Source organism: Suncus etruscus, chromosome 7 (assembly GCF_024139225.1).
Source record: "Suncus etruscus isolate mSunEtr1 chromosome 7, mSunEtr1.pri.cur, whole genome shotgun sequence".
Taxonomy (NCBI): domain Eukaryota; kingdom Metazoa; phylum Chordata; class Mammalia; order Eulipotyphla; family Soricidae; genus Suncus; species Suncus etruscus.
In genome coordinates, this window is record NC_064854.1 from 52,198,324 (window position 1) to 52,210,374 (window position 12,051).

Consider the following 12,051-nt stretch of genomic DNA (forward strand, 5'->3'; position numbering starts at 1 on the left):
CATACAAATGCCCATCACCTTCAACTGTACTATCAAATCCCATGAAGGTAAGCTAGACATATCGTTGATAAATTTACCATTTGCATGTCTTTGCATAAAAATATCACATGTAGCTGGAGTCAACCCCGAGGTTTGCAAACAAATGAATTGTGGCAAATGGATATTACACATGTTAACTACTTTCCAAAGAAACCTTATCTCCATATAGCTATGAATACTTACTCTCATTTTATATAGGCCATAGTGATGACTTCTGAAGGTGCTATTTGCACCATCCTACTACACTGTTTCTCTGTGATGGGCATTCCCCAATTCATAAAAATGGACAATGGCCCTGCCTACATCAGTAAAACCTTTCAGTCATTTTGCAAAGAATGGCAAATCAAACATATCACTGAGATTCCATATAATCCTCAAGAACAAAGCATAGTTGAAAAAGCTCAGAGAATCCTCAAAACTGAATTATTAAAATACAGGAAAGGGGGAGTGCTACCAATGGACCTTTTATACATAATGCTATTTTCATTAAACTTCTTGAATTTACCCCAAGGAGAGACCTACACAGCTGCAGAAAGGCACTTTGAAGAGAATACACAGGTACAAAAAAACAGTTAATTCACCTATTTGGGTAAAATTTGATAGAGTAGATTGCTGGTAATCTTGTCTTTTGAGGAAAGGGATATGCTATGTTTTCATAGACGGCAACCCTACCAAGAAACTCTGGGTCCCACTAAACCTTGTCAGAAGCAGGATTCGCACAAAATATTGAAACCCAGACACCCTATATATAGGGAACCCTCCAAACCAAAAACTACATACCTCCCCTAGACCCAATGGACTGCTCAAGAATACAAGTGAAGGAAACCAACAGTGACCTTAATAAGGTAACTCAGACAACAAGCAAACACCTCACACTGAGGCAGAGACTATATAGATTCGAAAGGATCTATAAATAATTATTGCATTGGGATTTCTAGCATGGAAAGAATCAGAAAGTGGTGGTATTTGCCTTCTTATTGGTAAGTGGGAGTGTTTCTTCCTGGTTTGCCCTGCCATGGACAACCCTAACATTCACAGAGTATTTCATTTGTGCCCTTTCATTTAAATCAGAGTCTGAACATGCTTAGTGCATGTATGTGATGCATGAGAGTGAAATGAATGACAGATGTCTTGCTTAGTCCTGTGTCCACTGTCTACTTCTGATTTATTAAGATTTCTCTACTTTTTCAGCAATTGAATTGTTTGATAATCAATGCTCAAAGGATGATTTCAAGATAAGTTCATGAATTCATCTGTGGGTGATCCCTGCCAATAACCTGTATTTCCCAAGATGAACAGAGATGGGAGATCCTGAGAATAATGAAGCTCATTGGAAGGCAGCTATGCTCACCATTATACCACCAACACCACTAATGAAGCTTACTGAAAAGACACAGGAATGTTTCCCAGGACAGGGAAAGTCACTTATTTCACAAGGCTTTGTGTGATAAGAACAACAAGGACAGAGGTGATAAATTTTTGCCTTAACTTGCCCTCCTGCATCAACTCACTTCATTCTTATCCAAATCCAAAGAGGCTCTAAATAACAGCAGCTTCTTTCACTTTGAAGTGGTGAGAAGAATGGAACTTGTTTTAAGGTTATTAAGCCAGTATGAAGATGATGATTAATAACAATGTGCATTACCTACCCTATAGATCAAGGTGAGACAACAATGAGACACAGAGGAATCTTAGGACTGTAGATCTCAACCAAACTCTTGGAGTAAAAATCTCCTTGCAAAGCCTTCAAAGAAGAGATTCAGGGGCAAAGACTGGACTTTAAACAATATATAAGTGGTTGATGTTCAGATCAAAATCTGTCTCTTAGAATCTTTCATACACTGGTATGGCTCTAACCTATGAAACTAGACCAACCCAAAGAAATCATTGTTTTTTATACTGTGGCTTTTCAAGTATTTAAATTTCATTTTACCAGAAATCTAGACACCTATATAAGGTTTGAATATATGGGATAAATAAAATGAGAGGCCAATTATTCTACAATAGTTGACATCATTGTAGATGAACATTTATGGATTGACATTCTTTAGTAATCTTTTATCTAGTCTTCCTAAAGAGAAAAGTAAATTCAGATCTTTCTATGACTTTTATTAATATGTCAAAATACTTCATTTATTATCATGACAACCACATCACACTTTAATGCCCATTAAAAACAAAATCAATTTAGAGATCCAGAGATCTTTATATGTGAAGAATTCTGCAGCTAAATACTACCTTAATATTCATCACTGCTTTTCTAATTTACAACCATCATAGCAGGTAGAATCTAAAAATTCAAGCAGGAGGTGAGATGCCTTTTTTCAATACATTACTCTTGTAAGTATCGAAGCTTTTTACTAACCACAAACTCAGATTATCTTCCTAATTTGTGACCAATTTATTCCAATATGGAGCCACAGGCAGCTACCTGTGGCATGCTGAAGACATCTCCACATTTACACCAACTCACAAAGGACATACTAGCACATTCTCCTTCATAAATAACCTAGGGATACATTCATTATTTCTACAATAATGGTCAAGGCTTACTTCATTAGAAATAATTTCATCTTGGGCACAAGATTATGTGTGAGATGTTGTCTGTTCATGAAATACAGGATCCAATCTGGAGGTCATGGAAGTATAAGATTCAACCTAAGGTTCATGGAAGTATGAGATTCAACTTGGGGGTCATGGAAATGTGGACCCAACATGGAGGTCATGAAATATGTACCAACCTGGATGCCATGAACCCAACATGGAAGCCATGGAAATATGAGACCAACATAGAAGTATGAGTCTTAACATCAAGATTATGGAGGTGTGAACCAACATTGAGATCGTCGAGTTATGGACCAAATTTGGAGATTATGGAAATATGGAATCAACCTGGAGGATGTTCCCAATATGGAGTTATGGACCCATTCTTGGGTCGCAGAGTTATATTCCCAATATAGATGTCAGAAAGTTATGAACCCAAAATATATGTATATTCCCAACACAGATGTCATGAAGTTATGAGCCCAACTTGGAAATATGTACCCAACCTGAAAGTCATGGAGGTATGGACCCAACCTGGAAGTCATGGTGGCATGACTTCATTTAGCAGGAATGCTTCATTCCCATAATCTAAATAATGCTTTAACCCCATACTCCAAATTATCATGAAGTATCATGTTTTACTTTTTTTCTCCATTAAAGAATTAGAGATTCCTAGAGATTTCCTTTATTTTCACAGAACTCGTGATATTTCTCTCAATATTTCCAGTATGACCAATGGGTAGCCATGAGTAAATGAATAAAGCAACAAGACTGTAAAAAAAAAAAAAAGACATAGGGAAATGAGAAAATAAGGACAAGGGATAGCCCAAATGATGAGGCTATAAGAATTATAAGTACCTGAGAGGATTCTTACAGAGCTGCCAACGTTGATAGGCCACCCGTCTTTAAGCCAGGTAACAGAAGGGAGAGGGATTCCTGAAGCCTCACAGGTCAGAGACACCGAGTTCTTTTCCACCACGCTGACATTTTCAGGTGCTTCATGGTTTCCTAGGATGCTTGGAGGAGCTGTAAAACAAAGCCCAAAGAATGAGAATGGGATGGGAGGCAGCTGGTATGGATCAAGCACAAGATTCTTAAAAGATTACTTTGAATGTAATAAATTTTCTCTTTTCTGGCCAGTACACAGCAGAGTTAAGAACTAGTAGCAGAAATATATCAGTGTTACATTTCTGGGAGCAAAAACTGCCCATTCTTCACTGCTAATGCTAATAGTTGTAAATAACTGTCATGTTGGTATCTAAACACCACCTAATGGTTTCCCTGAGTAACTCATTTATTTTTGATGAACTTCTAATGGAGATCCACAACTTTCCTAAAGGTAGTGCTTTTGAACTAAGAGTTCTAATCCAGAATGTTGGATGGTAATAGTGCTGTGTTGATGGAAAGGCAAATGAATGCAATCATTATGAAAAAAAGAATATGGTAGGTCTCAAAAAATTAAGATAAGAGCTAACATGTGACTCAACACCTCCATTGAACAAATACATTTCTAGAAAAGCACTCAAACAAAAATGAGCATCGTTATGTCCATAACAGAATTATTTTTCTCAATTTAGGAAACATAGGAGCATACTAAGTGCTCCTCAGCAGGCCAGGCAGAAACATCTTTCACATTCTCAACAGAATATTACTCAGCTCTAAAATAAGAGGTGTAAATCAACTTTTGTAACAACATGGATTAAGTCTGAGGAGGCTGTGCTAAGCAAATTAAATTAGAAAGAGAAAGATACCAGATACTTTCACTCATAGATGAAACAGAAATCTGACAAATAATAAAGGGAAATAATACACTATAACAATAATAGCTCAGATGCTGAGAATAAAATGGTGGCAACCAAAGGGAACAATGGGGTAGGAGGAATAGAGGGGACTACTTGATAGTGAGAAGTAACAGTCTGGGTAGTATGTGTGGTTGGATGCACTGGTTATGTGGTCTATGTGTTTATCAAGGCATGGAGCCTTACTGTTGACTTTGTAAACCAATGGCCAATTAACAACAAAAAATTATTCATTATTGTTGTTTGGTTTGGGGCCACACCTTGATGATGCTTAGGGATCACTCCTATTAGGCTTAGGGGACCATATGGATGCCAGGAATTAAACCCAGGTTGGTAGTATGCAAAGCAAGTGCCTTACCCACTGTATTATTGCTGCAGCCCTAATAAAAATGTTTAAAGTAATAGAAGAAGAAAATAAAGAAGAATGATTCTTTTTCTTTTCCACAGATGATTTCTTTAGCTTTTGATCATGGGTTCATTGGCTGCACAGTCAGTACTGGATATTTACACCAGTTTTAAATGGATTCAAACTATAGTATTGTGTTCATTAAAGCTTCTCAAACAATGCAATTCACGTTGCATGCATGGAGATAGGTGCTGCGCACTACATGCATACTTGGTCTATACTGATCGATAGTTATAGCTAATTAATTAAAATATTAGAGCTGACTTCATTATAGCTCATGCTTAATATGCTGAGTCTTTTGAGGTTTGTGCCAGTCAAGAAAGAACACTTGAAAAAGAAATCATAAATTCACAGTTGTAAAGACAGTATAGGAATAATACCCAGAGATAATAGAGACGAGGGCCAGGAGGAAGCTTGCCATGAAGAGCAGAAGAGTGAAGTTAGAACAGAAAAGGGGCCACCAAGAAAATGAGAGTTGAAAACGATCACTCTGGACAAGAACCGGGCACTGCATGGAGGTAATGTGATATGCATGAAACCCTGTCAATAATAGCGTTGCAAATCACAGATCTAAAAGGAAAAAAGAAAGGGGGTGGAGAGGAGGAGGAGGGGGAAAGAGAGAGAGAGAGAGAGAGAGAGAGAGAGAGAGAGAGAGAGAGAGAGAGAGAGAGAGAGAGAGAGAGAGAAGAGGAAAAATGTCTGCCAGAGAGACAGGCGGGCAGTGGGAGGGGGCAAACACTGGGAACATTGGTAGTGGGAAACATACACTAGTGAAGGGATGGGTGTTGGACATTGTATGACTGAAACTCAACCATCAATAACTGAAACCCCATTTATTGCTGGTGGGAATGTTGGCTGGCTCCATCTTTTTAGAAAACAACTTCAAAATACTAAGTATTGAGCTTCTGCAAACAAGACACATGCCCTACCTGCTGTACTATTGCTCCAGTTCCCAATACAATTTATTCTTTATTCTACATAAAAAGCAATGGGAGGTTAGGCACATAGGGGTAAATGATGTGACAGATGTAAAGAAGAGGTGGGCATGTAGAACATAATAAGAACATACCGTATTTGCCGGTGTATAAGACGACTGGGCATATAAGACGACTTCCTAATTTTACAGTTAAAACATAGGTTTAGGCCTATATTCACTGTATCAGACAGAACGTTCCTGTGTTGCATGTGCTGCATGTGTTCCTGTGCTTATATACCACAGTGAGCCAATCACAACAAGCAAAGGTTCAAAGGTTATACTGTAATAGACTTCCTCTCTGATTCTGGCAATCTGAGCAGGCTTTTTACAGTGTAGATTCGGGTACAGAACACTGTATAATTTGTATGCATAAAAAGCCTGTTTGGGGGCCCGGAGAGATAGCACAGTGGCGTTTGCCTTGCAAGCAGCCGATCCAAGACCAAAGGTGGTTGGTTTGAATCCCCGGTGTCCCATATGGTCCCCCGTGCCTGCCAGGAGCTATTTTTGAGCAGACAGCCAGGAGTAACCCCTGAGCAACGCCGAGTGTGCCCCCCTCCCCCAAAAAAAGCCTGTTTGGATTGGCTGAGTTAGAGAGGCGGTCCGAGCAGCCTTGCAGCGATTGGTGCAGGATCGAGTTGGAAAATTCGTTTTGTGGCAATATTCAGACAATTTTCGTTTAGCAGCATATTGAAACATTTTTCGGGATATACTCGCTGTATAAGATGACCCCGATTTTCGGTTGACTTTTTTTTGTTTCAAAAGTCATCTTATACGCCGGAAAATACGGTAATAGATAATAAATAAACATAAACATCTGAGGCCTAAACTGGCCTGTTAGTCAATACTGAGCCTTTTTCAACTTACTGTGAACACTTAAATCATATTTCCGGTCAGTCATTCCTGCCACATTTGTAGCAACACACACATAACGGCCAGTGTCAGACACATGAATGTTCTTCAGCTGAAGGACGCTGCCTCCATCCAGGATTTCCACTCCTCTTCCTTTAGCCAAAGGGCGCCCATCTTTCATCCATGTGATGGTTGGCATGGGAATGCCCTGCACTTCACACTGCAGTGAAACATTCTTTCCTCGAGTCACAGTCATCTCCGTGGGGTGGCCACCACTGTGGGCTATAGTGGGTCGGACTGGATGAAGAAAAAAAGGAAAAAGAAGCAAAGGTAAAGACAAAATCCAGAGGTCACAATGCTTCCCCTTGAGAAGTGACTCTTCCTCCAGGATCCTTAACAGGGCTCAGATCTGAGATGAAGTTATCTACTCAGAAGAGAGTCAGGCCGGCTACCTCCACAACTTCTGAGATATCACACAAGGGTCTGAATTCCTCTTTGTGTCACTCTGATTTCCAAGAACAATCCAATTGGTCTATCTGACTCTGAGTCAGACAAGGTAGCCAGCGCCCCACAACCAGAAGAGCAGAGGATGGAATTGGGGGTCACGTGATGTACCCAACAGGTGGAGAGAAGGGTGTGTCTGGGAGGGCAGATTTACTTTCCTGGACAGGGTTCCCCAACTGCAGCCTTCCCTGTGAACCTCTGACAGAAGTTCCCAAGGACCTAGAGGAGGCCTTCCTGAGGTGAGCAGGGAGAGACCCGCTGCATTAGTGCCAGCCTCGGCCTCCTTATCTGGGACACGTGGGTCTCTACTGGCTTAGGGCCTGGCCTCTTCCACAACTTTACAATCATGGCAAATTCCCCCAAAATGAGACCAACTGTAAGAATGACATGCAGGGAAAGACAGTCCTCAGGAAAGACAACAGTCCCGAGTCCATCACCCTGAACCCTAGGGCAGGTTTTGCCCTACAGACCAAGTGAGCCAAGACCAGTGCTCTGGGCTGGATCCACATAGGCACAACAAAGACACAATTTAGAGAACTCAGAACACAGCTCAGAGGAGGCAGAAAGAAGTGGTGGAGATGTTTTGGGCATGCTGCAATCTTTAGTTCAGTGCTCTGTAAAACATTTTTTTGTGACAGAGTGATGGAACAATATAGCACAACGGGGAGGGTACTTGTCTTTCAAGAAGCTTGATTCCCGGGTTTCATCCCCAGCATCTCATATGGGCTCCTGAATAATGCCAGGAGTGATCTCTGAAAACTACTAAGTGTGGCCCATGGGTCCAATAAAAAAAAAAAATAAAAAAAATAAAATAAAGTCTTTTGAGGAGGATGAAGGAGGGGAAAGGGATCTTACCTTTCATGAGGCTGACCAGGGTTTGATCTCTAGGATCTCATATGGTCTCCTGAACAATGACAGGAGTGATCCCTGAGCACCACCAGGTATGGCCCTCTAAAGCCAAAAAATAAAATAAAATTAAACCAGATTTTCTTTTAATTAGAAATAGTCCCATCTGATGGTGCTCAGGGGACCAGTGGTCCTCAGGATCAAACTCATAGTTCCTACATGCAAAAACCATGTGCTACAGCCCTTTGGGTATCTCTCCAGTTCTAACATGACATCTTTGAGTGTTTTGCAAGCAAGAGCTTTTTGTCCCTATTTGTCCCTCCATATTGCACATGTTGCCTGTCCAGACCCAACTCAGGATGGCCCTGTGGAACTGATGCAGTGAGGACAGCTGTGTTGCTTATTGTGACATAAGTGCCGTACTCAGCGTAAGTCAGAACAGTGCCAGGCCCTTGCACTGAAACTCAGAACATCAATATCACAATCAGACTCCTTGGAATAATGCCATGAAGAGAGAAGTGCACAGGAAAGATGGAAATAGTGAGATGGAAATTGCATCAACATAGGGAACCAGTGGGAGACATACCGTAAACTTGCAGGTGGTAATCTTTCTTGGCAGTCCCTGCGACACTGGAAGCCACACAGGAATAAGATCCCGCATCTGATTTTTCAGTAACTGAAATCTGCAGCTGCCTTCCCCCGGACAGGGTTCTAACTCTTCCCGCCGAGTCAGCCACCACTGGCAAACCTTCAAAGACCATCACCAAACACGTGAAAAGCCAATGGTGGGTCATGAAGTAAAAAATACAAATTAGCTTGTGTACATACTAAATATTGCATGCTTGTTTATTTACTTCCTACCAAAGGATCTAAAGGGAAGTGGGCTTTTAAAAATAAACTCATGTAGGGCTGGAGCAACAGCACAGCAATAGGGCATATGCCTTGCATGCGGCTGACCCAGGATGGACCTGGGTTCGATCCCCGGTGTCCCATATGGTCCCCTGAGCCAGGAGCGATTTCTGAGAGCATAGCCAGGAGTAACCCCTGAGCATCACTGGGTGTAGCCCCAAAATCCAAAAAACAAACAAACAAACAAAAATAAACTTATGCATGGGGCTCAAGAGATAGAAGGGACAGTGCTTGCTTTGCCCATGGCCAACCAGAGTACACCACAGAGTCCCCATTAGTGCATCAGGAGTGATCCCTGAGTGCAGAGTAAGAAGTCAACCCTGACCTGGAAATGGCTCCCAAACCAAAATAAAGTAATATTTTAAAAGAGTATTTCATGCAAAAATATAGAGAAGGAAAAGTTTCCCAAGACCATATTCTTATCCCAAAACATTTTCTTTCAGTGGAAATTGTCTTTCAAAGAAAGTATGCTGGGAAAGAAAAAAATAAAATCTAAAACCAGAAAATGATGTTAAAAATCAGCTAAAAATTTAGATGTTCTGTCTGCTAGTTAGTGAAGACAGATTATTGGTTGATGACTAGAGGAGATGCCAATTGAATGGCAGAGTTGCAATCTGGATAGTCACCATCCAACTATTATCAACACAGCAAGAATATTTGCCACAGGAAGTCATTTATAAATCTATTCTAAGGAAGGAAAAGTATTCTTCAAATGGTGCATTCGATTCTCTAAATACATTTGATTCAAAAAGTATGTCAAGGACATTGAGAACTAGAAACAACCATATTAATGAACAACTCTAAATCACGGTGTTTTTAAGAAAGAAAAACTAACTAACAAAAAACCACTAAAAACAATTTGAGGAGAAAATACATCTCCCACCCCCCACCCCCCTCAGAAGAGAAGCTAGTCTCATAATTCAAGGTCGTCAGCTAAATATTATGGACGTTACCCAAGTTGCCCAGGCAACAAATGATGCCTTCTTGTCTTTCAGTCTGCAAACACCAGGAAAATGTGCGAATGAGTTAGTGTGTTTGCTTCAGCTAGATATTTAAGTTTCTGCATTTTCCTGGAGAAACACTGACCTTTTTTCTTCCAAAGGAGATTTGGAGGTGGGACACCATTGGATTCACACAGCAGACTAATGAGAGCACCTTCCATGACAGTGAGTCGAGCAAGCTCCTCAGAACCATAGATATTTGGTGGCACTACAGGAAAAAAAGAAAGAGAGAAGGAGAGAGAGAGAGTCTGCATTTGCATTCAGAACTCCTTCCCACGCAGCTCCATGTGAAAGAGAAATTTTCCACTATGGGGCACCAGTAACAAACCTCATGGTCTGGAGAGTTTCTGGGAACTCAGAAAGAAGTGAAGATGCTCCAGAGATTTTGGCATCTTGCAGCAGAAAGTTGAGAGGCTGAGAAGCTCAAACTGGGCCTAGCCCAGGTGTCTTCAACAACTAAAACATTCAGATGCCCAGATGCCCTGGGGCACAGTGGGCATGTCACAGTATAGGAAAGTGGGGGTAAAGGATGAATCTTAGTCCCTACTCCAAGCACTGGATCCTTGCTACCCCAGGGATGGTTTAGATGGATTCTGACACCGAGGATATGGAGCTGTGGGTGCTTGTACCGCCCAAACACTGGGGGCTGAAGGGTGAGAAGATTGTAAGGCAACATCTGGTTTCACTCTTCAGCCCCCAATGAGATCTGTGTTTCTCTGTCCTCCACTTTCCTTTCTGCCTCTTCTTCCTCTCTCCTCATATCTCTTTATCTTACTCCTTCCTGTCTCCTCTCCCTTTCTCTAGTTTTTTTCCAACTCTTCCTCTTCTCTCCTCTCTCTCTCACTCTTTCTCCCACACACACACATACACACACATGCATACGCACACATACACACACACCATATTTAATTTGGCTTTGTTTCCATCAATCAACTAACTGTTGGTACACAGAGAAAGTACATTCTTTAAGTATGGTCTGAGGGAGCTTGAAAGCATTTTCTCAGAACATTCTGTACTCCAAGGGTTATAGAGAGAGTGTAGCTCAAAGGACACTGGCCTGGCACCCAGCCGATCCAGGTTCAATCTCTGGCACCTGATGTAGTCCCAGGATCTTCACACGAGCGATTTGAGTGAAGAGCCAGGAGTATGTAAGCCCTGAGTAATGCTAGACGTTGCTCTCAAATCCCAAAAATAGAAGAACAGTCTGCATTACAGTGAGGAAGGAACTCAAAAGATTGAGTAAATCCATCTAGGATTGTTCTAGGATGAAGGATGTCAGCAAACACTTAGCTTAGCTCCAAGCATTTCAGAGTCCCAGTTACAAAGTTCATCTGGGTTAATCACCAATTTTAGTCACGCAGGTGACACTTGAATAACTGCCAACAGGGGATACTAAGTTAAGCAATAGGCTTCTTTGTTAGCATCACAGAAGTAGGCTCACTCACCCCAAATGTTGACATTATAATTTTTCTCAGTCTTTCCAGCAACATTTGCTGCCTCACAGGTATAGCGACCGGCGTCACGAACATGCACATCTTCAATCTGAAAACCAAAGCAGACTGTGAAACCAGGTTTCTTTTCAAAAGCATCTGGCTTCGCCCTTGAGTTATGATAAGCAATGTCTTATTTTCCATTTGGAAGGTGGATAGTGAAATGAAAATGTCAGTCCATCACCCACATTCAACCCTTAGTAAATCCAATAATTTTGGTCTATACTAGTCTTACTAAAATTGCATTAAGCTACAGACAGTTTGGAAAGGGCCCTTTAATATGATTCAGATAAAACAGAAATAAGTCTCAAACTGAGTGAAGTCAGCTAAATGGAGAAAGACAGATACAGAATGATCTCTCGTATGTGGGATATAAAGAATTATAGTAATAAGCTAATAAATGGTTCAAGATAACAGAATCTGAGATCTGGTCAACAGAAAGAAGCATGCCATATTGGAAAGATGGTTGTGGGAATGGAGGCTCAGAGGTAGACCCTGAGGAGGTAGTGAACACTGGTAGAGGGTGTGATGTTGGAACATTGTATGCATGGAACCCAATCACTAACGGTATTGTAAAACACAGTGACTAAAAAAATGTTTTAAATAGATGTAAATTACAATTAATTACAATGAATTTCCGAGAAATTGTGTGGACTTTACAATGAACAATTGTCTGCATCCAGGATTA

At 40.9% G+C, this 12,051-nt stretch overlaps 1 protein-coding gene across 1 annotated transcript in view; it reads right to left on the reverse strand.

Annotated features, from left to right (window-relative positions):
• Positions 1 to 12,051, reverse strand: part of HMCN1 (hemicentin 1) — a 414,107-nt gene that overhangs the window by 124,008 nt on the left and 278,048 nt on the right. Inside the window, 5 exon segments of the mRNA XM_049777571.1 lie at positions 3,442 to 3,609; positions 6,629 to 6,910; positions 8,550 to 8,711; positions 9,959 to 10,081; positions 11,319 to 11,415. Of these exon segments, the coding sequence (XP_049633528.1) occupies positions 3,442 to 3,609; positions 6,629 to 6,910; positions 8,550 to 8,711; positions 9,959 to 10,081; positions 11,319 to 11,415 (832 nt within the window).